Raw genomic sequence first — 24059 nt, 5'->3', positions numbered from 1 at the left:
GCTCTTGAAATTGCCCAACAGCGCCAGCTCCGTATCCGTCCGCCTGAGCACCCGCACAAGGTTGAAATCCTTGAGCCGCTTAGATCCAGCGCCCACAGTCGACTGCCTCCACAGCCACAGTCCACTCAGCACCGCCACTATCAGCGCGGCACTGATCGCTGGGCAATCCACGTGCTGAAACATTGTTGATCGCTTATTGACCAAGCTGTCGGAATCGGAAATGTCCCTTCTACAACAAATAGTCTGCTGCGTCATTCACAATGCGAGCCACCTCATCGACATGGGCTTGAATGGTTTCGCTGTCATCGTAGAACGCAATGGCGTCCGAGATCCCCGGGAAGGCAGCTCCAGCGTACCCTTCGTAGAATCCGGGGCCGAAGATGACATGCTTGTACCAGGGGCGGTGCGGAAGCCCCTCCTTGGTGATCAAGTGACGCTCGAGCAGCACCAGTTTCTTGTTCCAAGCATGCAATGCGTCGGCGTCCGCACTGAGGGTCTCGTTCGACACGAATGCCGTGAGCTGCGCGTGGAAAGTGTTGGCACTTGCAGTGAAGCGAGCGATGGCGCTACGCAGCTCACTGAAGTTCACGTCGGGCCGAGGGAGCGCTGCAACCTGTTGCTCCAGACTGGCCAGATCCTCCACCATCACGAAGCCGTACGTCGTAAAGTCAAACGGCAGCACTCGGTTATCAGCAAGTCGCAGTCCAAGCAGCCCCCACCATTGCGCAGTAGCTACGTGGGTGGCGTAGTTTGGATCAGCATACAGCTCCGAGTACATGATGCTGTCCATTGAGCTGTGGTAAACGCCGTACGGAGCGCGAGCGAGCGAGAAGCCCAAGTTGGCCGAGATAATCCCGAGATGCTGGTAGAACGCCGTGTAATCTGACCCCGAGCCCATGAAGCTGATTAAGTGCTCGGGGCCAAGAGTTCCGTCACCATGAAGGAACTGACGACGGACAACAGCTTGGTTGGTCCATTGCTCGTACAGTGAGCTCTCGGTTTCGTTACCACGGAATTTGTTCGCCGGTACGTCCTTCGCCGTCTGGTAAAGAAACTCTGCGATGGCGGGGCTGGCACTGGCGCTGACCAACGGACCCATCATGGAGTCCACGTTGAGGTATGCCACAGCCTGCTTCTTGAAGAGTTCGGCGTTCTCCTCGGCGTATTCAGTGCTACCCAGCAGCCCGTACTCTTCTCCGTCCCAAGAGCCAAAAATCAACGTGCGTCGAGGCTTCCAGCCTCGCTTGAGCAGCTCGCCATACCCGCGCGCAATCTCGAGGAGTACCGACGATCCGCTGTTTGGATCAATGGCGCCACATACCCAGGCATCGCGGTGGTTGCCCAAAAGTACCAGCTCGTCGGGCTCCTCGGAGCCTTCGATTGTTCCGATGACGTCCCAGATAGGGCCCACTTTGTTGTCGATTTCGATGTCCAGATTCACCACAGTCGCTTCATCATCGCCAATACGGTAGCCGTTCGGCAGCGCCAAGCCTCCTTGCCACGACGCAGGTGCTTCCTTGCCGCCCAGAGATCGGAGAATATGCTGTGCCTGGCCGTACGATAGCGGTAGTGCAGGGATGTGGGGGATTGTCTCCACTTCTTCGTACGGAATATGGTAAGACCCCTCCACAGATGCCCAACCGGGCGTCGACGGGTCTCCGGCAGCAAGTGAAAGGTATGTCAATGATCCACGCTGGAAAGAGCCCTCGGGACGCCACGGACCTTCGGGATATACTGGACCCTGCACGAAGCCGTCTTCCTTGGGGTCCGAGTAAATCAGTACGCCCACCATACCGTGCTGCTCAGCGGCCATGGCCTTCAGTCCGCGGAAGTTGCCGCCGTACCGCACAAGCGCGATCTTGCCCTCAAGCGTGACATTGTTGGCAACGAGCCACTCGAAATCCGCCTGCTTGCCGAAGTTCACGAACACGATGGAAGAGGTGACGTTCCCAGTAGCGGCATACGCTACGAAAGGGGGCAGCGCACTGTCGTCAATTGTGCAAGTATCTCCAGGCACGGACGCTTCAGTCAGGTTCAGCTCGCGCGCAGCTCCCGCAGGCTCCACGATCGCAAGACGCCGATGGATTGGCGTCGAAAGCAGCGTGTAGTACTCTTTGATCTCGGCCTTGATCCCGAACGACTCGAGCTTCTCGGCCGTGTACAACGCTGTCTTGTAGTCCTGCTCCGTACCGCAACTGTGTGGGGCACTCGAATACTTGTGCAAGTACTCGCGCATGTTGCCGGCGTCGACGTTGGCAACGAATTGCTGGTGGAGATCGGCGACGGACAACTTTGACACAACTTCATCGTTTACCACAGTAGCTGCAGCTTGCACACGATTGTTTCCGTCGCCGGCGCTGATGGTTGGGCTGGATTTCGTCACGTACCCTGCTGCAAGCAGGACAAGTCCCGCGACCGCAGCAACGCGCAGCAGTCCACTGATTCTAGTGCTGGAGGGGCCATTAGCTGCTTCTGTGTTCGTGTCTTGAAGGCTAGGACGCCCGTCGAAGGTGCCGTAGATTTCGTCGTCGTTGACGAGCACGGGACCTCGAGGCTTGCTGGCAGGTGGGAAGGACGGCATGCTGGAGCTTGAGAGAGATGCCGCCGATTGCAGAGTGGAGCGGAGGAGAGGTCATGCCGGACGTGATGCTTTGTGAGACCGTGATGAGTGTATCGGGCCAAGGCTGAAGCGGTGCGGATCTGCTCCGTGATTGGCTCGATGGGCTTCAACGTGGTCAACAGCTTAGCCCTCGAGGAATCGTGTCCGCCCTGCATTTCCCCAGCTTATCCGGATACGCAGCAATTCTGCTGGAGCTGCACGTTGGCTTTTCCTGCCCAGCACGGGGTTTAGAGCACGGTTTTGTATAAAATTGGATCAACGATATGAGGTGAAGTAAGGTAGTTATGCTGAAGCAGACTGATTCATTTCGTTTGCTGCAGCCCGGTACTGTTGGACGGGACTTCGCTGTGCTGAATTTTATGAGCGACGACAAGAGGATGGCTTCGTCGATCGAGTAACATGGTTCAGAAAGTACCATAGAGAATGTGGTAATGATACGAATTAGAACGGTTAAGCAATATCTTGGGCTGCAGCCCTACTCCTTCGGCGCGAGAGTTCACGGAATCGTGGTCTCCGGCCCCGAAGACGACGAGAGCGACGGCGCCAGGTGCTCCCAGATCTTGCGCAGGTCCGTGTAGTTATTCTCGATGAAGCGGCGGCCCTCGCGCTCGACCACGTCGCCGTTGGCGTCCACAAAGATGAGCGTCGGGATCGTCTTGACGTCGTAGCGCTTCCACAGGTCCTGCACGACGTCGCGTCGGTGGAAGGGCACGGCGAGGAACGGCGTCTGCAGCAGCGCGTCGTGGAAGGCCACGGGGCTCCGGTCGTTGGACAGCAGCACCACGTCCAGCTGCTCCTTCATGGCCAGCGACTTGTACGCGTTGAGCGTCATGTTGCGGTACACAGTCGCCAGCACGGGCGTGAAGGCTCGGCACGGGTGGCAGGTACTGGCCGTGAAGTAGAGCCCCACCACCGACTTGTGCGCCAGCGCCTCGAGCGTGGACGTCTCGCCGCGCCGCGAGACCAGCGTGCTGCCCAAGAGCTTCTCCAGGAGCGTCATTTTCAGTGGCTGTACAGGAGCGAGAGAGAGATCGTCCGGCGGATTGTCTGTGGGGTTCAGAGCAAGTTCTGCAATGGCCGAGGCGAAGAGAATTTTTGTGGATGTGCCCACCGACCGTTATTTTCCGCCGGTGGAGGCGTTCCGCCGTTGGTGTTATACTTGGCAATTGTATGCTCGAGATGGGTGACCTGCAGACGAACGTTGCAGTTGGTATTTTACGCGAATGGGTACGGTATCTCTATTACACACCTCCAACAAGCACATGGTATTAGTCCTTCGTACTCTTGAAGGCGCCTGCTAGGCATGATCCCGTGCGGACGCCTTCAAGAGTGCATCTAACTGGAGCAATGCGATTGTCTAGCGTGCATTAAATGATGCGCTTCTCGCGGAAAAGCTCGAACAGTTGCTTGTGCTGCATCTCGCCGACCACGAACGACAGCGTCGCGTTCTTGTAGTGGTCGCTGTTGACAGAAAGATTGTAGATCACGTCCTCCAGCAGTACAGCCTTGCCCGAGAACGTTCCTACGCAGAGCGAAGCAACGACGAACGAAGTTAGTCATGGTCCACATTCTTCAAGCAACACTTCGAAACGCACCCTGGGTCATCTTCACGTGCGAGAAGTGCACATGCAGGTGGTAGTACGTCGGCTGGTAGTGCAAGTACATGCGGATCGAGCTCGGATTCACGCCAAACTTTTCGCTCAAGACTTCCAAGCTCGCATTGCTGTTCGCAGTTAAAGAGTCAACATCAGGATTCGCCAACTTCAATGTACACTATCGAAACAGAGGGAACCACGTACCGGATATTCCGCAGCAGCTTTAAGTGTGATCCCGTGAGATCACGAAGCGATCGAAGCGATCGATCGTGAACAATTGCCAGACAATAGAGCGACTCCAACTGGAAGATCAAACAGTAGAATCCGTAAGTGTATCATGACGCGAAACCCTTTAGCACCAACAGCGAAGGAAGCACCTTGGTGGGGTCCGACCACTTGAAGTCGGGAAGCAGAAGAAAACCATTGCGTGGGTGCGAGTCTTCGAAGATAATACGTTCCGACTCGCTCTTGCTGCAACAGTCAATGCATACACACACATAGCGGTCAGTGCACCACATCTCGCCACCTGCTAGCAAAAATCACCAGCCCTCACTTACTGCTCCAAGATATTGTAGACCCACTCGATGTTCTCCGGAGGGATACTGTCGATGTACGGCTTGGTGATCATCCTGTACGCCTCCTTGGTCTCCACCACTATGTGGAAGTTCTGGTCCGTGTGCTTGCGCACATGCCGCTCCGTCGCCGGGTAGATCAAGTTCACCTGCACAACATTCATTCACAGTCAGCACACATTGTATCCATCCCTCTCCTTCTCTTCCTACGCCTATTGCAACATTCCCGCACCTTGTACGGCTTGACATCTCGCGCCACGTCTCCCTGGAACGTGCTGTAGATATCGTTCACCAGGATCTCATGCAACGACATGCCCGCCAGCATTCGGTCCAGAGCGCCAGAGTCCATGGCCGCCGTCTGGATCACGAGCACCGCCGCCTTCTTGTGGTTGTCGCTCCTGAAGTTGCCCAGCAGCGCCAGCTCCGTGTCCGTCCGCTTGAGCACGCGCACGAGGTTGAAGTCGCGCAGCATCTTGGAGGAGCCTCCATCCTCCACCGTCTGCTGCCACGCGTACAGCGCGCCCAGCACGGCCGCCACCAGCGCCACGCCCACGCCCAGACGCTCCACCTGGGCCAGCAGATCCAGCAGCCCCATGCTCCTGATACACTTTTGATTGGGATGACGCCACCGAGCGCTGATTGGCCGTTACTCGATGTCTGAGGATTCTGAGTCCAGCCTCAAGAAGAAGACCCAACAGCAACAAAGAGACAAGCCGAGAGAAGAGTCGAGATGGAGACCTCTGGCGGCGATAAGCCCATGTACCCGCAGCTTCCTCGGGCTCGTGAGGTTTCGACAAGCATCCAGGTAGTTTGTGCTTCGCTGTATGGCCTGGTGTATGGCCTTGGTAGCTGACGTTGGGTGGGGTTCTTGCTAGCATGACACTTCGCGCGACGAGGAGATGGCGCGCCAGCTGCAGGCGCAGTACGACCAGGGCCAGATCATGGCGGTGGCGCAGCCTGTGCAGCAGTCCGAGCTGCCCTACAAGTGCGGCAACTGCGGCACAACGCACGTGGTGCGCAACGTGACGCACGGCTCCACGTTCCAGTGCACAGTGTGCGGCGCGCCCAACCAGATCCTGCTGCAGCGCCGCCCCGTAGTTGTTGTGTACGTCCTGCAGCGTAGTCTTTTGTGCTGTACTCTGGCTAGTGGACTTGAAAATGCTGACGTGGAATGCTGTTGTTGTGCCTTTCGGTGCATTGAGCAGCGACCACTCGTACGGCTTTGTGCCCATTCCTCTATTTTGCAGCATCATGTAGCGTGGCTGCATTGCGGTCTTGGCACAACCGGCAAAGCAGCTTGGCAGTGTCTGAGAGGTGTCCAAGCCGCTCTGGAAAGGCGAAAGCAGAGGTTCTACCGCAGAACTTCGGCACAAGTCGATCTACTTTTATTTACTGTGACAACAAGCTTACTTCTTATTGACTCATAGCCATTCTCAGTGTCTTGGACACTGCGTGCTCATTGCTTCAACGTCGGGCTAACGTAGATCGTAGCATTCACGGCAGCAACAACACAATCGCTGATAAACTTGATGGTCGAGTCAAGTTGAAGCGGAGCTCTACCCCTGTCAAAGACGGTATCCGATTAGGCAGTTGACAATCATACGCCCTCTTTTTGAGACACAATCAGAAAGAAGCTGAAGATGGCGGACGAGGCTCAGATGGCGGCGGGCGTGAAGGCCCGCGCGGCGCAGGTGCAGGGGCTGCTGGCCCAGCGCAAGAACGAGGAGGCGGTGCGCGCGGCGCTGGAGGACCCGCCGCTGCAGTCCAAGAACGACGCGTTGAGAACGGAGAACGCGCAGGTGGTGATGACGGCGCTGCTGGCCTGCAACAAGGGCGAGATGCAGCGCGCCATCGACTCGCTCAACAACGCGCTGGAGGACGCCCTCATGAAGTATATCATGCGCTTCTTGGGCATGGCGTCGCAGAGCGCGGCCATGCTGGAGTGGCACCAGAAGCTGGCGGCCAAGGCTGGATCCGGCTGCGTCATGCGCGCCTTCACGGAGCGGAAGCAGGTCTGAGCGAGCGACTGATACTGAGGACGGACGCATAAAGCAGTAACGTCAATGCCACGTACAGAAATTGCAAGTTGTCGTTGAAGGGGGAGGGAGTTGATTGTTGATTCTATCTTGAAAGTTGAAGAGTTGGGTTGTGGCTCTAGAGCACAGGGGCGACATCGTCGGGGTCGGCGACATCGGATACGAAATCCTTGATGAGCTGCATGGTCTGGTTGGTATCGGCATCTTCGTTGGCGAGATGGTGGACAATTGTGAAGTGGTTGCAGTTGGACACGACGTGCCGCTCGATAGACGTCTGTGGTAGCAGAATCGGTTAGTGAGGACCGAAGCAATACGTAGAGCAATTAGCTTGGTTCCTTACGTTTCCTGCTGCGGATAGCCATCGCTCCAGCTCCTGTGCGTCTTCTTGAAAGTGGAAATCTTCTTGAGCATTTACTAGGAGCAGTGGCATTTTGGCTAGTGGCGAGTTGGGTCCGACTCTGGTGACTGTCATGCCTATCGACGCCTCTCGCCATTGCTCAACCCTTTCGCCAAACGGCGGATTTGTGACCAGCGTCCCGTAAAACGACGTGTTGGCGAGTCGAACGATGTTGTAGACGCCGGAGATTCCCACAGCTCCTTTCACGAACGTGTCAACCGGCTGCTCCATCCCCGCTGCTTGTAAAAACTGTGGGTCAGCCAGGATATGCATGACCAAGTGCGCACCTGCACTGTGACCCACCAGCACCAACTTGTCCGGGTTACCGCCAAACTGCCATCGCCAAATTCCATCATCAGTAACTCCAATCTCCAATCTACCTCCAAGCCAGAAAGAACTCCATCACCTTTGCAATATTCCTGTGCAACCACGTCACCGCAGCTGCCACGTCCTTCACATGCTCCGGGTGCTGCGCTTCTGGCGACAACCGATAGTTAACCGAGACGCCAAGGTACCCAGCGCGCACGAACGCCTCGTCGATGTCCTGGTTGAGTCCGCCGCTCTTGTCCCCTCGCTGCCACGACCCGCCATGCACGAACACGCACGTAGGCAGCTTGGCGCGCGGAGGAATCCTGCGCGGAATGGCGATGTCCAGCGCCTGCAAGGCATGCGGCGACTGCGTCACGTACGGCACCTCCTTCCACGCATAAGCGCGCAGCAGCGGCAGCGTGCGGCGCAGCATCGTCAAAAATGTCAGCTGCCGATCGATCTGATACCCGGTCATCATCCGATCGATTACGGTACTACGTGTCTCACTTAAGTACGTTCTATTGCCTCTGAGCCATTTGCAACAACGCTGACAGGACCATGGCGGCGAGAGCGAACGTACGCGAGCGCTGTGGAGCTTGTTCCTGCCTCTACTAGCGGTCTGTAGCCCGTGGCTAACCCTCTAGTGCATTCTTCTACCGCTTGTGCGCAGTACCGGGCCTCCATCCAGTTCCCCAACGCGCACAGCGACGGCATCTGGAGCACGTTCTGGACGTCCAATGACAAGATTCTGACCGGATCCGTGGACGAGGTGGCCAAGTCCTGGTGCGTTGAAACGTAGCTGTGGAATATTACAACACAGAGGGGGAGGAGATTGGTGCACTGGGTTGACGGTGCTGTTGTTATTGCTGCTGCAGGGACGTGACGGAGGACGCCGTGTCCATCTCGCAGCAGTATCCGGGCCACGTGCTGGGCACGATCTCCATCGTGGGCAACAAAGCCGGCACGCACGCCGTCACCAGCTCGCTGGACTGCCAGCTGCGCGTGCTCAACCTCTCGACGGGCGCTGTAGAGAAGACCATCGACGCCGGCCCAGGTGAGCTTTGGCAGGTGGCCTATAGTCCCGACGAGACCAAGCTCGTGTCCGGCAGCCAGCAGGGGAAGATCAACTTCTTCGACATCGAGACGGAGAAAATCGCGCAGGAGATCTCTACGCAGGCCAAGTTCGTGCTGAGTGTGGCCTACGTACGTGTTATGAGGTTTTGGCGTTGTGTGAGGGCGTGAGCTGACATGATAGTGGTTGCTTTTGCAGTCCCCCGATGGAAAGCACGTTGCGTGCGGTGGATTCGATGGCTTTGTCGGCGTGTATGACGTCGAGACGGGATCGCTTGTCCACAAATACGAAGGTGTGCGGGAATGGTGGTTGTGTGTGTACATGGGATGGTCGAGCTCATGAGGTGTATTGTGATGGTGGATGTAGACCGCACCAAGCCTGTGCGTTCGGTTGCGTACTCGCCGGATGGAAAGCTATTTGCCGCTTCGGATGACATGCACGTCAATGTCTACGATGTGTAAGTGGGAGTATTCCCGGTCTGTTGATTTCCAAATAATGGTGTCTAAAGTTGCTAACTATTGCGTTTGATCTTCCCCGCGTGCAGTGCTCATGACAACGCTGTCGCCACTCTGTCTGGCCACGTCTCCTGGGTGCTGAGCGTCGCGTGCTCGCCCGATTGTACACAGTTTGCGACTGGGTACGCTGTTGGTATACCTGTTATGTAGCATATCGTGGTAACCTAACATTGTGTTTCTTTTGTTTGAACGCTGGTGATAGTGGTGCGGACCGGCGCGTGAAGATTTGGGACATCGGCACTCGACGCTGTTTGACCACGTTCGATACCCACACAGACCAGGTATGCACATGCTTGACCGATTCATGCATGTTTTCTTGAACACGTCAACTGACTGAGCTGTTTGGTAGGTCTGGAGCGTTGCGTACAACTCGTCAGGATCGCGACTAGTGTCGGGAGGTGATGATGCACTGCTGCAAGTGTACGAGACTGCCACGTCCGCTTAAGCGCGTTTTCGAGGGCTCACTGCGACGTTAGATAGTGCGAAAACGTGAGCATTTGACCCGGGTAAAATGAACTTTCATTTTGATGATACTAACATGATTTCGGGCATTGTGGCATCGATGGACTCGGGCTCTGAAGAAAGCCAAGGCAGATTGAGTATCTCCGTGAGCGCGATCCTTTTGGCAGGGTTCTTCTCTAGCATCCGAGCAGTAAGATCTTTCAGCTGAGGTGACACGAGCTCCCACTGCTTCTCCCCGTAGCTCACATCGCCCAACATATTGCGCGCCAGGAGCTGGTAAGTGTCTGCACCAGAAAACGGGATAACCCCTGCCAGCATGTGATACAGCATGATACCAGCGCCATAGACGTCTGCTTCAGGACCGCAACAGCCTCGAAAGCGTTCTGGAGCCATGCACCCGTAAGTACCTGCACTTGCCATTTTCTCTGAAAGCTCGGTCCTGCGACTGGAGTTGCTGTCCAAACATGCGCCACTGCCAAAATCCACAAGCTTCAAGTTGCTGAACTTGCCGCTCTGGTCGTCATCGAAGAGGATGTTGCTGGCTTTGACATCCAAGTGCAGCACGTGGTGTTCGTGCAGCAGGGACAGCGCTCGACACAGTGCAATCAGCACGTTGCACGCAAGTGCTTCAGGAAGCGGTCCGCGCTCTCGGACCCGATCAGCAAGCGAACCTCCAGGGTAATAGTCCATGACAATGGTCACACACTTGGCCTTGTTGTCTTCAAACAAGAAGGAGTACCGAGGAATGAACCGCCCCAGCTCCCGGTTCTCCCGACTCAACGTCATGAGCCGCGCAGTGAGGCTAAGTTCGTCGCGGCAGCGAAAGCGGTGCACCCTTTTGAGCACAAACTGCTTTGCCGGATCGTAGCAGTCGTGGCACAAGTAAACCGCCGAGTTGGGGCTCTTGGCGATGCTCTCGTGGGCCGACAGTCGCTGCAGCAGCACTGCGAGCGCGATCCAGCGGCTCAACGTGTCGAGCGCGAGTTGTCGCTGCTCGGCGGTCTCGAACTCCAGCGACAGCGTGTCGTCCTTGCGCACCCTCGAGCTCACGAGCACGAGACGCTTCTCTCCCACTACGCGCATCCGGGTATCCTCTCCAAGCAGCAACATCCGTAGCGGGGCGCCGGGCTCAAGGCGTCGAGGATCTTGGCGGTACACGCTCAGGATCGGCGACTTGGAGCCGCGCAGCACCACCCACCGGCGCTTGGTCACCCAGCGAGGGACGAACCGGGCGCATTTGACGCGCGCAGCCACGACGAACTCGCTCGGCAGCACTGTGTCAATGTCGTGGCCACTAGCGGAGACCTTGGCATCCAGCGTCGGCAGGTTGGCCATGATTGTTTCGCCCTGTTAAACGCCATTCGGGCACTGGATGGCGGCCGGCGGATTGCCCCACGCTCTTGGAGCCCGAGTCGGGATACGGAGTCGATCGACGAAACCCCATGGACCGTCACGTCAGACGACCCGGAGGCGCAACCCCCGGCTTCAACTTCTGAAGTGCGCCACATGAGGTCTTAGTCAAGGGGATAAAAAACATTCCTGACCAATCACCTGCCACGAAATGCAGCTATTTCTGAATCATAAAACCATCCCTGGCCAATCAGACGCACTTTCACAACGCGCGCTGACTATTATCTGACTCGCCGACCCAGCAGCTCATCTCGGTCTTCGTTGAAGTGAAGCGGCAGAGATCATATCTTCATTCCTGCCTTGGGCTCTCTCAGTCTCCATTATTCTACGAGGCGCGCAGCAGTTTCGGCGGCGATTGAAGCCGATCTTTTTCGAGCCGACCGACCGATGGCCATGGCGATGCGCGCGCCGGTGTCCATGACGCCGCCGCCCCGCCGCGCGTCGTGCGGCGGCCAGCAGACGGGGGAGGCCAAGACGCTCAGCGGCGGCGGCGGTGGCTGGTTCTACCACACGGTGTCGGCCGCCACGCCCACGGAGAAGCGCAAGGCCAAGCTGTTCCACCAGGAGGCGGGCGAGCGCGAGCCGCAGGCATGCGCAGACGACAGTAGCGACAGCAGCGACGACGACACGGCCTCGCAGCAGTACGTGTGGAGCGTGGGCTCCAGCCGCAGCCGCAGCGTGCGCCGCAGCAGCGTGGACAGCGCCGGCACCGTGCAGTTCGAGCGCACGCGGGAGATCGCCGGCAACCTGCAGGACAGCATCTTGGCGCGCATCTCGACGCTCCGAGCGCTGTGTGACGAGGGGTTCATCACCGAGGAGGAATACGAACGGTGTGTAGTGAGTGGTAGAGTTGAGCTGAGGGAGGGGAGGAAGGAAAGGAGGGATGGGCCTTGACACGGTTGTTGTTGCTGTGCAGACGCAAATGTGCCATCGTGGACGAACTCACGTTCTCGTCGCTGGCGCCGGCGTCGAGCACGCAGAACACGGTCACGCAGAGGAGACGCATGTCGTTCCGACGGACGGAAGGTGCGTGGATCTTATGGTTCATTAAGGCCACGAAGTCTAGAAACTGACACGTGAGTTGTTATTACCGTGACTGCAGGTTTGCCGCTGATCGTGCCGCACGCCCCGGACTTCCGTGAGATCAGTCCGGAGCTTGCTATCAAGCACGTGTTCAACTACGCTACGCGTCAGTGGAGCACTACCCAAGTGTGCATCAACTTGGACGAGACACCTTTTAGCAAGGGAAGTCTGCGGATTGTCTATCACCTGCAGGACCTCAGCATTGAGAGCTCCGCGAGCTTGTCCAATGGAGGCTGCTACACAGGCAGCTATGTGGCCAAGCTGGCCATCGACCCAGACGAAGATCCGCAGACGTATTTCAGGGACATCGAGCTGCAAGCTCACTGCGCGCACTACGCGCAAGTGTACAACTCGTACACGCCACCCAAGCGCGTCGAGTTCATCCCAGCTTGGGTGCTCGAGTTGCCCGAGCGGAATGGCGCACTCTGCGCAGTTGAAGCCTACATCCCTGGCGAGTACCGCAAGCACAATAACAACTTCGGGTCGGTGAGTGACGACGAGCGCAACACACCTCAAGCTTTCTCTCACTTCACGTATGAGGCCTCGAACCACGAGTTGCTGGCTGTCGACATCCAAGGAGTCGGCGACCTGTACACGGACCCGCAAATCCACACACTCAACGGCCACGACTTCGGCAAGGGCAATCTCGGCGTTCTGGGCTTCCAGAAGTTCCTCTCGTCGCATCGGTGCAACTCCATTTGCCGCTACCTGAAGCTACCAGCAGTGAACCCCAAGTCCCGACATGCCGACTCAGGCACTCTACCGGTGCAGGAGCTGATGAACCGAGATCGCGTACGACCAACGCATTTCGACTCGCGGCATTACTACGAGAACGCGCCCATGCTGCAGAAGTACGTGACGCAGTGCCGCGAGATGGACAGTCGGTTGTCCGCCTCATCCTCGAGTTGCTCCAAGCGATCTCGAAAGCGTCGCAGCCGTCAGCCGTCTGGTTTCGCGCACTTCTGCAAGGCGCTGTTCTGCGGGGGCTGCTAACCGCACACCTTCATGGCAAGGTATCTATCTACACTTACACGCTACATATCTGCACAGAATTTGATTCCAAGTTCCCGTCGGCTAAAGTATAAGGTGAATTCAAACTACACCTCACCTCTAGACACCACCAAATACCAATGCCTATGAGCTCCACTAACTACTCTACGCCGATTTCTCGCCGTACACGGCCTGGTTCACCAGATCGAGCAGGGTGTCGCCAAAGGTTTCCAGAGAGAACAGCTTCTGAGCCCGGAGTCTGCCGCACGCGCCCATCTCGACAACCCTGATGCTGTGCTTGGGTCCGCAGAGCTCTGCCATGACCTCAGCGAAAGCCTCAGGCTTCTGCTGGCATAGGAAGCCCGTCTCGCCATCGGCGATGGACTCCAGAGGACCGCCAGAGCTCACGGCCACAACGGGAGTACCACAAGCCATGGCCTCGACGGGGACGATGCCAAAGTGCTCACGGTTGGGTGTGTACAGAATGGCATGAGCCTTGCGCAGCAGCTCTAGCTTCATGGAGTTCGACACGGACGTACGGAACTCCACGTGCTCTCCAAGGCTGTGCTTGGCTACCACATCTTGAAGCTCAATCAGGTGTTCCTTGTTCTCAGCGTTGAGCGGGTCGTATCCTCCAGCGACAATGAGCTTAACACGCTGGAACTCGTCGCTTGGCAGTCGGTTGCGCAGCTCCACGAGCGCTTCGATGGCCAGAGCCACGTTCTTCTTACGCTCGAAGCGGTTCAGCGACACAAAGAGACCGGAGTCGCGCTCCACATCTGCCTCAGCAGTAGCTTTATACGCCTTGACATCAACAGGCGGGTACAGCACACCGAGCGTCTTGGACTGCAGACGCGGGAAAACCTCCTGGAAGACCCCGCGCGAGAACTTGCTGTTGGCCACAATGATATCGGACGCCGCCGTCGTGATCTCCTCCAAATAATCCAGCGGCACGCGGTACAGCCGCTTCCAGGGCGAGTCCGAGCGGATGCAGAGCAGCTTGTCCGGGAAGTGGCCGTAGAAGAGCACAGGCTTGCCCAGCGCGCGCAGGAACGGGATGGAGATGGACACTTGGTCCACCACGAACACGTCCAGGTCGTTGATGTAGTACACCGCCACGCACAGCGTCACGAGCAGCACGCGCACCACGGCGCAGAACGCGTAGAGCTTGCCCAGGATCGTGCGCGGCAGCCAGTCGCCGTGCACGCGCACATGCGCCGCCAGCGGCCCGTCGCCGCGCGTCTCTTCGAAGCAGTGGTTCACGTCGTGGTGGGCCGTGAACACGGTCACGTGAGCGCCGCGCTGCTGCAGCGCCACCGCCGCGTTGACCACGAGGTTCTCGGCGCCGCCGATGCCGAAGTCCGGGTGCAGGAACCCCACGCGAAGTCCCTTGGTCTCTCCACGCGCAGCACGAGGGACCGAGCAGCTCAAGCCGCGCACGAACGCCCAGACCACGAAGATGAACATGAGGACCCAGGGGGCCGCCACGGCGGCCAGCGCCGGCGGAGGAGGAAGCGCCATGGTGATCGTAGCTGCGGCTGACGCGTCCCGCAATGAATGCCAAGGCACTACTAACTGTCAAATGTTATACTACTACAGGGTATCAAGTTGTGCAAGAAATGTAGACGAATGATGCAGAACGACATGGCTACACATTGGATTTCGTGCAGGACGGAGGACGGGATCAGTAGCATTGGAACGCAGGGACGGGAGGGATGACGGTCGGGTCCCAGCGGCAGAAGTAGCCCTTCCATAGCCTGCAGCAGCACAGAGCAAAGGTGTTAGAGATGCACTGGTGTCGATGGAAGTGGCATAAGCGTTGGAACGCACTTGATGTTCTTGGAGAGCGTGCTGGGCGACAGCACCGTGGCCTGGTCGCTGGGCGCGTACATGTGGTTCGTGAAGCGCTCGCTCTGGCTGTTGATCTCGCTCCAGATCGAGAACACGCGGTGCTTGGCAAAGAAGTCCTTCCTGTTGCGGCATCGAGAGTGAGATACCCGTCTTCAGGCAGCTATAGCAGTCAGTGAAGGTAGGGACTTACCGTTGGCGCTCGCAGTCGAACATGAACGTCCCGAATTTGCACGAGTAGACGTGGTCAGCAAGCGTGAGCAGAAAGCTCTCGTTGAACTCGCATTCCGTAGGGTACTGGCGAATGTACTGCCAAACGCAGTCCAACCAGAGCAGGAACACAGGCGAGCGTTGCTCATTCGAGACGTCACTGCGAGCGTGGCCACTCCTCAAAGCGAACTGGTGGCCGAAGCTACACCACTCCTTCTCCACCAATACCTGTACATGATCAACGTCAGCATAATGAACTATGAATTGTGAACATTGCAGTAAGTACCGTACCTGGAATCCACGTAGTGTACGGTAGTACGGATCCAGCATGAGCTCGGCCAATGCTACCATTTGCGCCGTACGGTCCCAGCCATCGCTGCAGTGCGTCAACACCGACGTGCCACTGTTCACTGTGTGTGCCAGCTCCACCGACGCCTTAAGAAGCAGACGCACATGGCGTAGCCAACCAGAACTGTCGATTCGTCCGTAGAAGCTGCTGGACGTGTCCTCGCTCGCGCTCTTCTTGGGCTCGAAGATTGCTGCAAGTGCGAGTTGCGACTGCCGCACCGAGTGAATGTTCTCGACGTTCATGAACATGAGCTTAGCTCCGCGGTAGTTGCTCGAGATCTCCGTACCTTTTCCCATGGCCTTATTGCCCACGGCGGCAAGTTGACTGCGAGCATCCATGATCACGTAGCGTCCGAACGCTTTCTTGTTGCTAGAACAGCACAGCAGCTGAACGAGCAGTTCATCTTCTCCACTGCGTGCAGACTTCAAACCCACAAGCGGTTGGCTCGACCGAACGATTGTAGCTCCGTTGTCGCGGTGGATCCAGCTCACGACAGGTAGCCGTTGGTGCGACCGGAACGTAGCTGCTGCTTTCAGGCGAACGTCCGAGATGTCGGCAGGCACGATAAGATGCCGCGGATACGTATCACACAGCGTGTACTTGGGAGACTGGTCGATGCAGCGCAGGTGGTCGGGCATCGAAAGCAAACCGATGCGCCCGTACTCCTGACGAATATCAAACTGTACTTCTTCGGATGGCGCCACAGTTGGAGAATACGCGAAGCAAAATGCATCTAGCAGGCTTTTCGGGAACGCCAGGAAGCTCAAGCACTTCACAAGCTTGCTGTACTCGCCATGGTCCGAAATCGATAGTCGCGCCACTTGAGTATCTTTACAACGAATCACAACCTTGTACGAGTCATCTGGAACAAAACCCAGCGCGACTTGCACATTCTCCAGCGATAGACCAGTAGCACCCGTACCCAACGGAATCGCACGAGGGTCAACACGGTCAATTGAGGCTATCGAAAGGACCGGGATCTGCCAGTCAATTTCTCCGCGACCGAGCAGGCGCGTGAAAAAGCACCGGTAGTTTGTAATGAACAGCTTCCCGCTAATGTAGTGAGATAGGCACGATCCGTCGTGAGAGAGCACAAGTCGCTGCATGCTAGTCTCGACGTTAGCGTAGCAAAGCTCGCCGGGCAAAAACACTGGTTGCACTAGCTCGGACAGCGCCGTATCTGTGGCCAATGAAGAGCCTGTTGCATCCGAGGCGTCGACAGCTTCAGAGTCCTCGGAAGTAGTAACATCGGCGTCGCCATAAGCCTCACCACAATGGCAAAACCCCATGTAAATCGGACGGTCGATTAGCTGGAGTCGGCGCTTCACTTCTTCGGTAGTCACCCCCACGATAGGTACACCATTAATCGACTGCAGTAAATCGCCAAGGTGAACTTTGTCGCTAGCTTCTGCCTGGCCCACACCATCGCTCGAGGTTGGGTCTTTCGTGAAGGATTTCACCGCCAGTCGATCTTCAAAAGGAGCTCCAGCCGCCGTCAGAATTATACCAAGTGAGCCTTCTTGAAACTGAACAACTTCTATCTCCCCAAACGTATCCTTTTCTCCATTTTCCTCGTTCGAACCGACAGTATTCTTGTGCTGCGTTTCCTCCATCATTGGGTTTTGCAGGATCTTGGCAAACTTCGTCAGCTCCAGCGCCTGTGTTTTCCTCTCCAAACCAGAACCATTAGCCTCCTCCTCTTGGTACGCGCGCATGAGCAGGCGCAAGCAGCCAGTATTATCCGACTGGCGCAATAGCGACGACATCTGCAGCAACCTCGCAACACAGATGTAACGCAGCAATGGGAAGCCGATCCACGACGCGTCTTCATTCTTCGTGACCAGCTTGGGCAGCTGCAGCAAGTCGTTATCGGACTTGTCCGTCATGTTGATCTTCGGGAAGTCGATAGCCTCCCGACTCGCATCCAGAATCATCGCGTCCCAAATACACAGTAACTCTTTCAACGCGTACTCTCGAGCAAACAACAAGCGAATCCAGCGCAAACAGTACGTCTCCGGCACAATCTCCAGGTTCTGCAAATGGTAGTAAAGCTGCGGGTCCTTCTGCTGCAGCAGCTCGTACTGCACATGGTGGCACAGTCGATGCAGCGCTGGCTGCTTGCCTCCGTCCCTCGTCTGCAGTCCATAGGCGGCATTCCCAGCGTCGTTCTCCTTCAGGGTGAAGTTATCAAACAGTCTACTGCCATCCCGCGCCGCGGAACCCGTCGGCGCCTCGGGTCTCGTCTTGACAATTTCATAAAATGGCTTCAGGAACAGCATGACAGCCTCAAACACCAGGAAAGTGTCCGCCTCGGCATGTTGCCGGAGTTTCTTCTCCTCAATTACCTCCGTCTCCTGCTCCTCTTGATCCTGCAAGAAGGCGTAGAGCACCACAGCGACCACGTCGTGCATCCCTTGGCGGTAGGCCACGTCCGGGTGCAGCCTGCACCAGACGAACAGCACGTGGCGCAGCGTGCTGAGGTAGATCTCGTTCTGGAAGAAGCCCTCGTTGCCCGCCGGGAAGAGGCGGTCCAGGTCCGTGTTGATCTCCTCCAGCAGGCCCTCGTCCGTGAAGTACTGGCTCCAGCTGTGGTCGTGGCCATGGTCGTGGCTGCTTGAAGCTGCGTCGGTGGCGGCCGCGATCGCGCTCAGCGGGTCCGTGATGCCCGCCGCGTCGATCTGGAACACCAGGTGCTGCTTCAGCCGCTCGTAGCGCTCGCGCTGCGCCGCCAGAACGTCCCCGCGCAGCCCCAGCGCCGCCGCCCAGCGCGCGCCGCGACTAGTATCCATCGCACCTTCTTTTGATTGGGATCTTCGTACGGAAGTTGTTTGAGGGAAATGCCTCGTTTAGTATTAGATTTGAATTTTGTATGCTGGGGACTGGGCTAATCAGCGAGCGTATTGACATGACAGTGACTTCAACCTTTCAGTTTTCGTGTCGAAATGTATCATCAGCAGAATTGGATCTAAGACTTGGAGTGACTGAATCTGCGCATTGTAGAATCGGCGGCGTTGGTGATATGGTGAAGAGAACGTATTTCCAGTTGGTGGAAGGGGCGACTCGTCCCAACTCTCGGACTACTTGAAAGTTCCTGATGACGCGAAAGTCGACAATTTTTGCGAGATGGCACTCGAAAGGTACAGGGAATACAAGGGATCTCTTGGTGTCAGAGCACTGGAACCTGACGGGAGCGATGTTCTTTGTGAATACATGCGCTGTATGGATAGACATTATTGACATTATTTTCTGTGTCAAAACTGACCCGATGTCCGTCTGGCAGCGCGAAGTTGAAGTTGTCGGGGGCGTCTGCGGTTGGGGCGGGGTGCTGGTTGCTTACTTGGCGAACAAGAGGCTGGCGTTGGTTCCTCCGAAGCCGAACGAGTTTGACATGACAGCGTGGAGTTCCTTCTCTTGCGGCTGCTTCGGGACGTAGTTGAGCGTGAACTCCTCCGTCGTCTCGGTCAGGTTGAGTGTAGGCGGCATCACGTTCTGTTGGGACAGCGTTTTGGTGTTAGTATGGCAACAATGATGATAAGTAGTTATGGAAGCTGTAGACTCACGTGATGAAGCGCCTTGATCGCGAAAATTGCCTCCACAGCACCAGCCGATCCTTGCAAGTGGCCGATGGATCCCTGTTCAAGACGGATGGATGGAAGGTTAGATACTTTTCCATGCGCATCAAAGTCTAGCTCCATACCTTGGTGGAAGACACGCCGAGCTGGTTAGCATCATCTCCGAAGAGGGTTTTGATGGCCTTGTTTTCGGCGCGATCGCCCAGAGGAGTGCCCGCAGCATGAGCGTTGATGTATCCGATGTCAGACAGCGCAAGACCCGACTGTGCTAGAGCTGATCGCATGGCTCGTCGAGCACCGTCGCCGTCTTCTAGTGGAGCTGTGATGTGGCTGCCGTCGCCGCTGAGACCGTAGCCGCGCACCTCGGCGTAAATTCGAGCCCCACGCTTTTTTGCGTGCTCATATTCCTACGTAGCACTAATGTAAGTATTTTTATAGTGAATGCAGCAGCGGTAGAGTTCAGGGACGCACCTCGAGAACAACGACACCAGCGCCTTCACCCATGACAAATCCGTCGCGTTTCGAGTCAAATGGCCGCGAAGCTTCTTTCGGGCGGTCGTTGTACTGTTGAGGAGAAGAAATGATGCATTAGCTGTTGAATTGTATGAGGTAGAGCTCCGAAAGGCACAAACCTTCGTCGACAGAGCTCGTGGGCGATCAAATGCGCAAATAGCCATTTCGTTGATGCTCGGCTCCGTTCCCCCAGCGACCATCACGTCTGCATCTCCGTGCTGAATAAAGCGCGCGGCGTCTCCAATGCTGTGACTACCAGTAGCGCACGCAGTCACGCACGAATGGACTGGTCCCTACGTTGGTGGCGAGTTGGCAAGAACATCAGAAAGGGGTTAAGACGGCGCTTCATTCGAAGTAGCAGGAGGTAGTCATTACCCTTAGTCCGTGCTCAATGCTGACATGGCCGGCTGCAAGGTTGATCAGAATGCGCGGCACGAAAAACGGCGTGACACGGCGGAATTTCTGCAAGTAAGTGCACGGGTTAGTACATTTGGTGCCAGCAACCAGGACAAACACTGCAAGCATACCCTCTCCTTGATGAGCTGGCCGACGTCCATGACCTCTTGAATGTTGCCACAAGCAGCACCGATAGCCACTCCCTACCAGCAACCAAACCGTCAGCACCACCACCGTAGTATCTCCACACAGTTACCAGCGTCGTACCGCTCGTTCGCGCTCTTCATCAGACTCAGGAGCCCAGCCTGAGTCCTTGATCGCCTCGTCCGCTGCTCTCACCATTCAAACAGCACAACGAGTCAGCCTCAACTCAACTAGACTGTTAACATCACTTGGAGACGGACGCACCAGCAGCTAGCGCCATGGCGACGTGATCCACCTCCTGCGCCCGGAAGCTCTTCGGGTTCGTCCAGTCTGCAGTGTGGAACGCGCCCTCTTCATCACCCCTGGGCACTGTCGCCCCTACTGTGCAGTTGAGCCCCGAGTCCAGCAACATGTCCAGCGACTGGAACCCCACAACGATTTTGTCAATGCCAATGCAACCACGACAAAGATCCATCGCCATCGTACCTGAATGGCGCATTGCGAGCCCAAGACCTTCTTCCACGCGCGCTCAACGCCTACGCCGAACGGGGTCACAGCGCCCAGTCCGGTGACCACCACGCGACGAGGAGGCACCGGCGGCGGCGGCGCGAACGAGAGCGTCGAAAGGCTGCGGACCAATGCAGCTTCACGTCGCACAGCGAGCATCATGGTAAGGAAGCGATTGGAAAGCAATGTACGTGGAGGAATCCGTTGTGAGGGAGCCCGCCCCCACGGGACTCGCGGACCTCGTGGCGGTCAAGTGTTGAACGCAAATGATACGCATGGGGGGTACTGATCCTGAAGCACGATTACTGAGACTTGAAGCCATTGGTGATACTCTCGCTGATTGGTCCATCACCATCATACAAAGTTCTAGTAAATCACCACGTAAACGAGGAATTTAGTAAATTACCAAAAATCACCTCAAATAGCTTTCGTAAAATATCCTATGCCGTTGATTCTCCTTACGTCGCGAGGGACATTGCTACCCAAACCAACAATAAAAATGATATCACTAGAAGAATGAAGTGGTTGGGCACCATTTTCTTACGAATACGATCGAGAAGTATTACCCCACGAGCAAGAAATGGCACTTGCAAGGCTCACACAATCCACTGCAATTGACTAGGCAAAATGCGTCTCACTTCAATGACGAGCGCCGTCTGCATCGTTTGGCCAAGCGATCCAAGAACTGCATCCTCCTTCAGTCTCCGCTTCACACCGTCCGTGTTCGCGTACACGATGAGGCTGGGTGCAGCAACCCCGGCGAGAAGGGTGTCGCTATTTCTCTTTTTCACTGCATTCTTCAAATTCTGGACTGTGTTACTTTTAGCCAAGAGGGCCGAATCTGCACAAGTGCCCAAGAATGCCCTGCCAGTATCCGCATCTATCAGCTCGAACCAGATCTCCGGCACTTCCACGATAAGCGGGTCAGAGCTCTTCGCTCCATACCGATTCAAATGGTCCTCCACGCCCAAAGCGATTCTTGCATTTGCGTCTGCAAACACAAGGAGGTTGCACGCAGCAACTCCAGCGAGAAGGCTGCCGCTATACCTCTCCATCACAGCATCCAACAGATCCTGGACAGTTCCAACCAGTGCGGCGGAGTCTACTGCCGCGCACTTGAATGTGAATGGACTGCGAGAACCCGCATTCACTGATCGGAACCAGACATTGGGTACCTCCACGATGAGAGGGTCGCCACAATTTCTTTCGTAGTGATCCATCTTCTGGTCGAGTCGTAATGGCGTCTGTGCTTGGCTGTTCGCAAACACTTTGAGAAACCCAGAAGTCAGCTCTGGAGTCCCCCAAAGCTAAGCTTTGCGCCCTTCAACTTTATGTGCTCCACACAAGCGACTTATCGCCTCACAGTTGCACACCCAATCAAGATGCTGCGCCGAGCGGCGTCTTCCTCTGCAGCGCGAGGCTTGTCGACGCTCTCGTTCAGCGCGCCGCCGCCAACGCCCAACCGCCGCGTGGTAGTGACTGGCCTGGGCGCCGTCACGCCCTTCGGCGTGGGCGTCTCGCGCTCGTGGGACGCGCTGCTGGACTCGCAGTGCGCCATCCGCGTATGACACAGCGTCAGTTTTGGACTGTGTAGAGTTTAGAGGATTAACATTGATGAGTTTGGCGCTCTGCTTGCTGTGCATTGTAGACGGTGGACGCTCTGGCAGACACGGGACTGAACTGCACTATTGGAGCCACCGTGCCGCGAGGAGACGGCGAAGGGGCGTTCCGCACGAAAGACTGGGTCAATGTGAAGAACTTCCGCTCGCAGGAGCCAGACTTCATCGCCTACACGCTGGCGGCAGGTTAGAGCTACAATTTAGAGGCTTGGATGCTATTGGATTTAGAGCTTAAACTGTGGTGTTGGAACAGCTGGCGAAGCTATCAAGGATTCGGGCTGGAGTCCTGAATCGGACGAGGAGCGAGAACGAGCGGTGTGTTGATTGGGTGTTGTGGGGTAGGCTGGTAGTAGGGCAGTTCATGATTGAGTGACGCTTCGGTTGTGCTTTTGATCGATTGAGTAGGGCGTGGCTATTGGTTCTGGAATGGGAAATATCCAAGAAGTCATGGATGTGGGCCAGCTCATCAAGGATAAGGTACAGTCGTGGGTCGCTGTGTTCGGAATATATGTAGGCGTTAGCTAACATATTTATTGATGTGTTTATTGTCATAGAAATATCGTCGGGTGTCGCCATTTTTCGTGACGCGGATTCTTATCAACCTTGCAGCGGGCCACGTGAGCATTGAGCACGGTCTCAAGGTGCGATTCAAAGTTGTTTACTAAAGACGGAATTATTGCAGTTATCTCACGTGAGCGTGGTGTGTACTTGCTGCGTAGGGCCCGAACCATTCTTGCGTGACGGCGTGCGCCACAGGAAGTCACAGCATCGGAGACGCCGCGAATTTAATTCGCCACGGAAACGCCGATGTCATGGTCGCTGGTGGCACTGAAGCCTCTCTTAACGAGATTTCGGTCTGCGCCTTCTTGCGCGCACAGGCACTTTCCACGAAGGTAAAATGCCTTCGTAAAAGCTTTCTCCCAGCGTGATGAAAGCTAATGTTATATGTCATGTGTGGCGCCACAGTTTAATGATCGCCCGCAAGAGGCATCGCGACCATTTGACTCGCAGCGTGATGGATTCGTAATGGGCGAAGGTGCTGGTGTCGTTGTGCTGGAGGTGCGAAGATTGCACTTGTTTGATGACTGCTACATTTTTTTTCACTAAAAGTTGTGCTTGTCTGTGCAGGAGTACGAACATGCTAAGAAGCGCGGGGCTAGAATCTACGCGGAGGTGCGAGGCTATGGACTCAGCGGCGATAGCAACCACATTACCGCTCCTCTCGAAACTGGCGACGGTGCTCGACGTGCGATGGAGTCGGCTGTCGCACAGTCGGGCCTTGCGCTGTCGGAAATTGGATACATCAATGCTCATGCGACCTCAACCCCGCTGGGCGATCGCGCCGAGAACGCAGCGGTAAAAGAGCTTTTTGGCGAACATGCTACACAACTTGGAATGTCGTCGACGAAGGTACGTTGCCACTGATATGATTTGATGTTGGTTATCTTTTTGCTAACATTTCCACCGTTCTTGTCAGGGCGCTGTTGGCCACTTGCTTGGCGCTGCTGGAGCTGTGGAGGCTATCTTCTCGATTAAGGCTCTGCACCATGTACGTTTCCAGTGAAAGCTGTCGTGACCAAGTAACTAAAACTGACATTTATCCTTCGTATCGTGCTTTCTACTGTAGAACGTGATGCCTCCTACGCTCAACCTCAATGAGATGACAGAGGAGTTCACACTCAACTACGTGCCAAACCAACCGCAGGAGAAGGAGCTGCGCTCAGTACTTACGAACTCGTTCGGATTCGGAGGAACCAACGCAAGTCTCTTGTTTGCCAAGTAGGTGCTCGCACACCTCGAATCGGTCATGCTTCGATTGGAAAACAATGTTTCAAAAGTA

The 24059-nt window shown here is 56.3% G+C and overlaps 12 protein-coding genes across 12 annotated transcripts; 5 read left to right on the top strand and 7 right to left on the bottom strand.

The window, feature by feature from the left end:
• Positions 1-229: 229 nt before the first annotated feature.
• Positions 230-2581, bottom strand: PHYSODRAFT_505788 (hypothetical protein; the record flags this gene model as incomplete). Its single annotated transcript, XM_009531467.1, has 1 exon — positions 230-2581. The coding sequence occupies one exon, from the start codon at positions 2579-2581 to the stop codon at positions 230-232; it is 2352 nt and encodes a 783-aa protein (XP_009529762.1).
• Positions 2582-3116: 535 nt separating this feature from the next.
• PHYSODRAFT_506882 (hypothetical protein) lies at positions 3117-3620 on the bottom strand (the record flags this gene model as incomplete). Its single annotated transcript, XM_009531466.1, has 1 exon — positions 3117-3620. One exon carries the CDS (start codon positions 3618-3620, stop codon positions 3117-3119), a length of 504 nt encoding a protein of 167 aa, XP_009529761.1.
• Positions 3621-3837: 217 nt separating this feature from the next.
• On the bottom strand, positions 3838-5259 carry PHYSODRAFT_560555 (hypothetical protein; the record flags this gene model as incomplete). The annotated part of the gene is made up of 6 exons (XM_009531465.1): positions 3838-4142; positions 4216-4343; positions 4420-4517; positions 4593-4686; positions 4773-4936; positions 5020-5259. 6 exons carry the CDS (start codon positions 5257-5259, stop codon positions 3988-3990), a joined length of 879 nt encoding a protein of 292 aa, XP_009529760.1. The 3' UTR covers positions 3838-3987.
• Positions 5260-5544: 285 nt separating this feature from the next.
• Positions 5545-6211, top strand: PHYSODRAFT_545537 (hypothetical protein; the record flags this gene model as incomplete). The annotated part of the gene is made up of 3 exons (XM_009531464.1): positions 5545-5592; positions 5663-5892; positions 5993-6211. The coding sequence occupies 3 exons, from the start codon at positions 5545-5547 to the stop codon at positions 6042-6044; spliced, it is 330 nt and encodes a 109-aa protein (XP_009529759.1). The 3' UTR covers positions 6045-6211.
• Positions 6212-6420: 209 nt separating this feature from the next.
• PHYSODRAFT_286420 (neutral zinc metallopeptidase) lies at positions 6421-6909 on the top strand. Its single transcript, XM_009531463.1, has one exon. The coding sequence runs from the start codon at positions 6428-6430 to the stop codon at positions 6803-6805; it is 378 nt and encodes a 125-aa protein (XP_009529758.1). The 5' UTR covers positions 6421-6427; the 3' UTR covers positions 6806-6909.
• A 32-nt stretch (positions 6910-6941) lies between these two features.
• PHYSODRAFT_505049 (hypothetical protein) lies at positions 6942-7962 on the bottom strand (the record flags this gene model as incomplete). The annotated part of the gene is made up of 3 exons (XM_009531462.1): positions 6942-7097; positions 7164-7553; positions 7627-7962. The coding sequence occupies 3 exons, from the start codon at positions 7960-7962 to the stop codon at positions 6942-6944; spliced, it is 882 nt and encodes a 293-aa protein (XP_009529757.1).
• Positions 7963-8087: 125 nt separating this feature from the next.
• On the top strand, positions 8088-9561 carry PHYSODRAFT_316117 (hypothetical protein; the record flags this gene model as incomplete). The annotated part of the gene is made up of 8 exons (XM_009531461.1): positions 8088-8105; positions 8200-8312; positions 8405-8732; positions 8800-8893; positions 8968-9058; positions 9146-9238; positions 9319-9397; positions 9466-9561. The coding sequence occupies 8 exons, from the start codon at positions 8088-8090 to the stop codon at positions 9559-9561; spliced, it is 912 nt and encodes a 303-aa protein (XP_009529756.1).
• A 74-nt stretch (positions 9562-9635) lies between these two features.
• PHYSODRAFT_506287 (hypothetical protein) lies at positions 9636-10913 on the bottom strand (the record flags this gene model as incomplete). The annotated part of the gene is made up of 1 exon (XM_009531460.1): positions 9636-10913. One exon carries the CDS (start codon positions 10911-10913, stop codon positions 9636-9638), a length of 1278 nt encoding a protein of 425 aa, XP_009529755.1.
• A 468-nt stretch (positions 10914-11381) lies between these two features.
• PHYSODRAFT_316115 (hypothetical protein) lies at positions 11382-13064 on the top strand (the record flags this gene model as incomplete). The annotated part of the gene is made up of 3 exons (XM_009531459.1): positions 11382-11818; positions 11905-12014; positions 12091-13064. 3 exons carry the CDS (start codon positions 11382-11384, stop codon positions 13062-13064), a joined length of 1521 nt encoding a protein of 506 aa, XP_009529754.1.
• Positions 13065-13226: 162 nt separating this feature from the next.
• PHYSODRAFT_316113 (hypothetical protein) lies at positions 13227-18257 on the bottom strand (the record flags this gene model as incomplete). Its single annotated transcript, XM_009531458.1, has 6 exons — positions 13227-14593; positions 14653-14654; positions 14762-14818; positions 14892-15032; positions 15103-15347; positions 15411-18257. The coding sequence occupies 6 exons, from the start codon at positions 18255-18257 to the stop codon at positions 13227-13229; spliced, it is 4659 nt and encodes a 1552-aa protein (XP_009529753.1).
• Positions 18258-18801: 544 nt separating this feature from the next.
• Positions 18802-20759, bottom strand: PHYSODRAFT_508261 (3-oxoacyl carrier protein synthase; the record flags this gene model as incomplete). Its single annotated transcript, XM_009531457.1, has 10 exons — positions 18802-18957; positions 19029-19100; positions 19166-19447; positions 19512-19604; positions 19673-19846; positions 19929-20015; positions 20081-20152; positions 20217-20278; positions 20358-20514; positions 20580-20759. The coding sequence occupies 10 exons, from the start codon at positions 20757-20759 to the stop codon at positions 18802-18804; spliced, it is 1335 nt and encodes a 444-aa protein (XP_009529752.1).
• Positions 20760-21474: 715 nt separating this feature from the next.
• Positions 21475-24002, top strand: PHYSODRAFT_351670 (hypothetical protein; the record flags this gene model as incomplete). Its single annotated transcript, XM_009531456.1, has 10 exons — positions 21475-22162; positions 22249-22405; positions 22473-22534; positions 22625-22696; positions 22774-22860; positions 22939-23112; positions 23186-23278; positions 23348-23629; positions 23697-23768; positions 23847-24002. The coding sequence occupies exons 1-10, from the start codon at positions 21932-21934 to the stop codon at positions 24000-24002; spliced, it is 1386 nt and encodes a 461-aa protein (XP_009529751.1). The 5' UTR covers positions 21475-21931.
• Between the last annotated feature and the right edge of the window lie 57 nt (positions 24003-24059).

The sequence above is a fragment of the Phytophthora sojae genome (assembly GCF_000149755.1).
Source record: "Phytophthora sojae unplaced genomic scaffold PHYSOscaffold_5, whole genome shotgun sequence".
NCBI classification, from domain to species: Eukaryota; Oomycota; class Peronosporomycetes; order Peronosporales; family Peronosporaceae; genus Phytophthora; species Phytophthora sojae.
Note: the sequence above shows the minus strand (reverse complement) of the source record. Positions and strands in the feature narration are given on the sequence as shown.